The sequence below is a fragment of the Olea europaea genome, unplaced genomic scaffold (genome assembly GCF_002742605.1).
Source record: "Olea europaea var. sylvestris unplaced genomic scaffold, O_europaea_v1 scaffold126, whole genome shotgun sequence".
NCBI classification, from domain to species: Eukaryota; Viridiplantae; Streptophyta; class Magnoliopsida; order Lamiales; family Oleaceae; genus Olea; species Olea europaea.
In genome coordinates, this window is record NW_019230046.1 from 207,615 (window position 1) to 209,090 (window position 1,476).

General features: G+C 47.8%; 1 protein-coding gene across 1 annotated transcript; it reads left to right on the forward strand.

The window, feature by feature from the left end:
* The first annotated feature begins 251 nt into the window (after positions 1-251).
* LOC111374548 (uncharacterized protein Mb2253c-like) lies at positions 252-800 on the forward strand. The gene has a single exon (XM_022997227.1). The coding sequence runs from the start codon at positions 252-254 to the stop codon at positions 798-800; it is 549 nt and encodes a 182-aa protein (XP_022852995.1).
* The last annotated feature ends 676 nt before the right edge of the window (positions 801-1,476 follow it).

The window sequence follows — 1,476 nt, forward strand, 5'->3', positions numbered from 1 at the left end:
CCAGACATGGAGAAACTGGCACTCGCCCTTATCACAGTCTCAAGAAAACTGAGGCCATATTTCCAGGCCCACTCAATCGAAGTTTTCAGCAGCTTCCCATTGAAGCAGGTGATATAGAAAATAGATACATCAGGACGCCTACTAAAATGGACAATCGAGCTCAGTGAGTTCGATCTATTGTTCCGATCTCAACATCCCAACAAGGGCCAGGCCCTTGCAGATTTTATGGTTGAGTTTGCCAAAGTCCCGAAATGGAGGCGACAATGGAACCAGTCGAGCCCCCCACATGGAAACTATTCGTAGATGGGTCCTCAAGAGAGACTGGCTCTGGGGCAGGGATCGTCTTGGAAAGCTCGGAAGGCCACAAGCTAAACTTCACAGTAAGGTTCGACTTCAAAGTCTCGAGCAACGCTGCTGAATACGAGGCCCTTCTGGCAGGTCTTAGACTTGCTAAAGAGATGCAGGTCAGAAGGCTCCTAACGAGCAGTGATTCTCAACTTATAGTGAATCAAGTCAATGGGAACTTCACGGCCAAGGACAGTAGCATGATTGCATACTTGAAGTTGGTTCTGAACCTACTTCCTCATTTTGAAAGGTTCGAACTGACTCAAGTCCCCCGCCTAGAAATTACACATGCAGACGCCCTTTCAAAACTGGCTAGCAGCAAGCATTCAGAGCTGCTAAAGATTGTCCTTATTGAGCACTTATCAAAACCCTCCACTTTCGGAGGTGAAGAGGTACTATGGATAGAAGGCACCCCATTATGGATGCAGCCTATCATCGCCTATTTGAAGGATTAATCACTGGTTTCTTCTAAAAACGAAGTGCGAAAGTTAAGAAGAAGGGCTGCACACTTCGTCCTGCAAGAAGATACTCTTTACAAGAGAGGCTTCGCCTCGCCACTTCTCCGATGCGTGGGAGGCAAAGAGGCCACATACATACTCAGGGAAATCCATGAGGAAATCTGTGAAAATCACTCCGGAGGAACGGCTCTGGCACACAAGGTTCTCCGTCAAGGCTACTTCTGGCCGACCCTGAAAAGGGTGTTTGCCAGTTTGTCCAGAAATGTGACAAGTGCCAGCGCTTCTCAAATATTCAAAGAGAATCTTCTCAGAGCCTCTCCGTAGTAACCAGCCCTTGGCCAATCGCCAAGTGGGGCATTGACTTCATTGGTCCACTCCCAAAAGGAAGAGGAAGCACAACTTTCGCCATTGTCGCCATTGACTACTTCACTAAATGGGTCGAGGCTGAACCCCTTGCCAAGATCACCGAGGTGAACACTACTAAATTCATCTGGAAGAACATCATTTGTAGGCTCGGCATTCCCCACTCCTTAGTATCCGACAATGGAAGACAGTTCGACAACAGGAAGATGCGAGAATTATGCGACGAGCTAGGCATAAGGAAGGACTTCTCAATGCCTCATCACCCTCAAGCAAACGGACAAGTTGAGGCAGTGAACAAAACTATCAAGCA

Coding starts and splice junctions, on each gene's coding strand:
- LOC111374548 (XM_022997227.1), top strand. CDS start 252: ATGGAGGCGACAATGGAACCAGTCGAGCCCCCCACATGGAAACTATTC.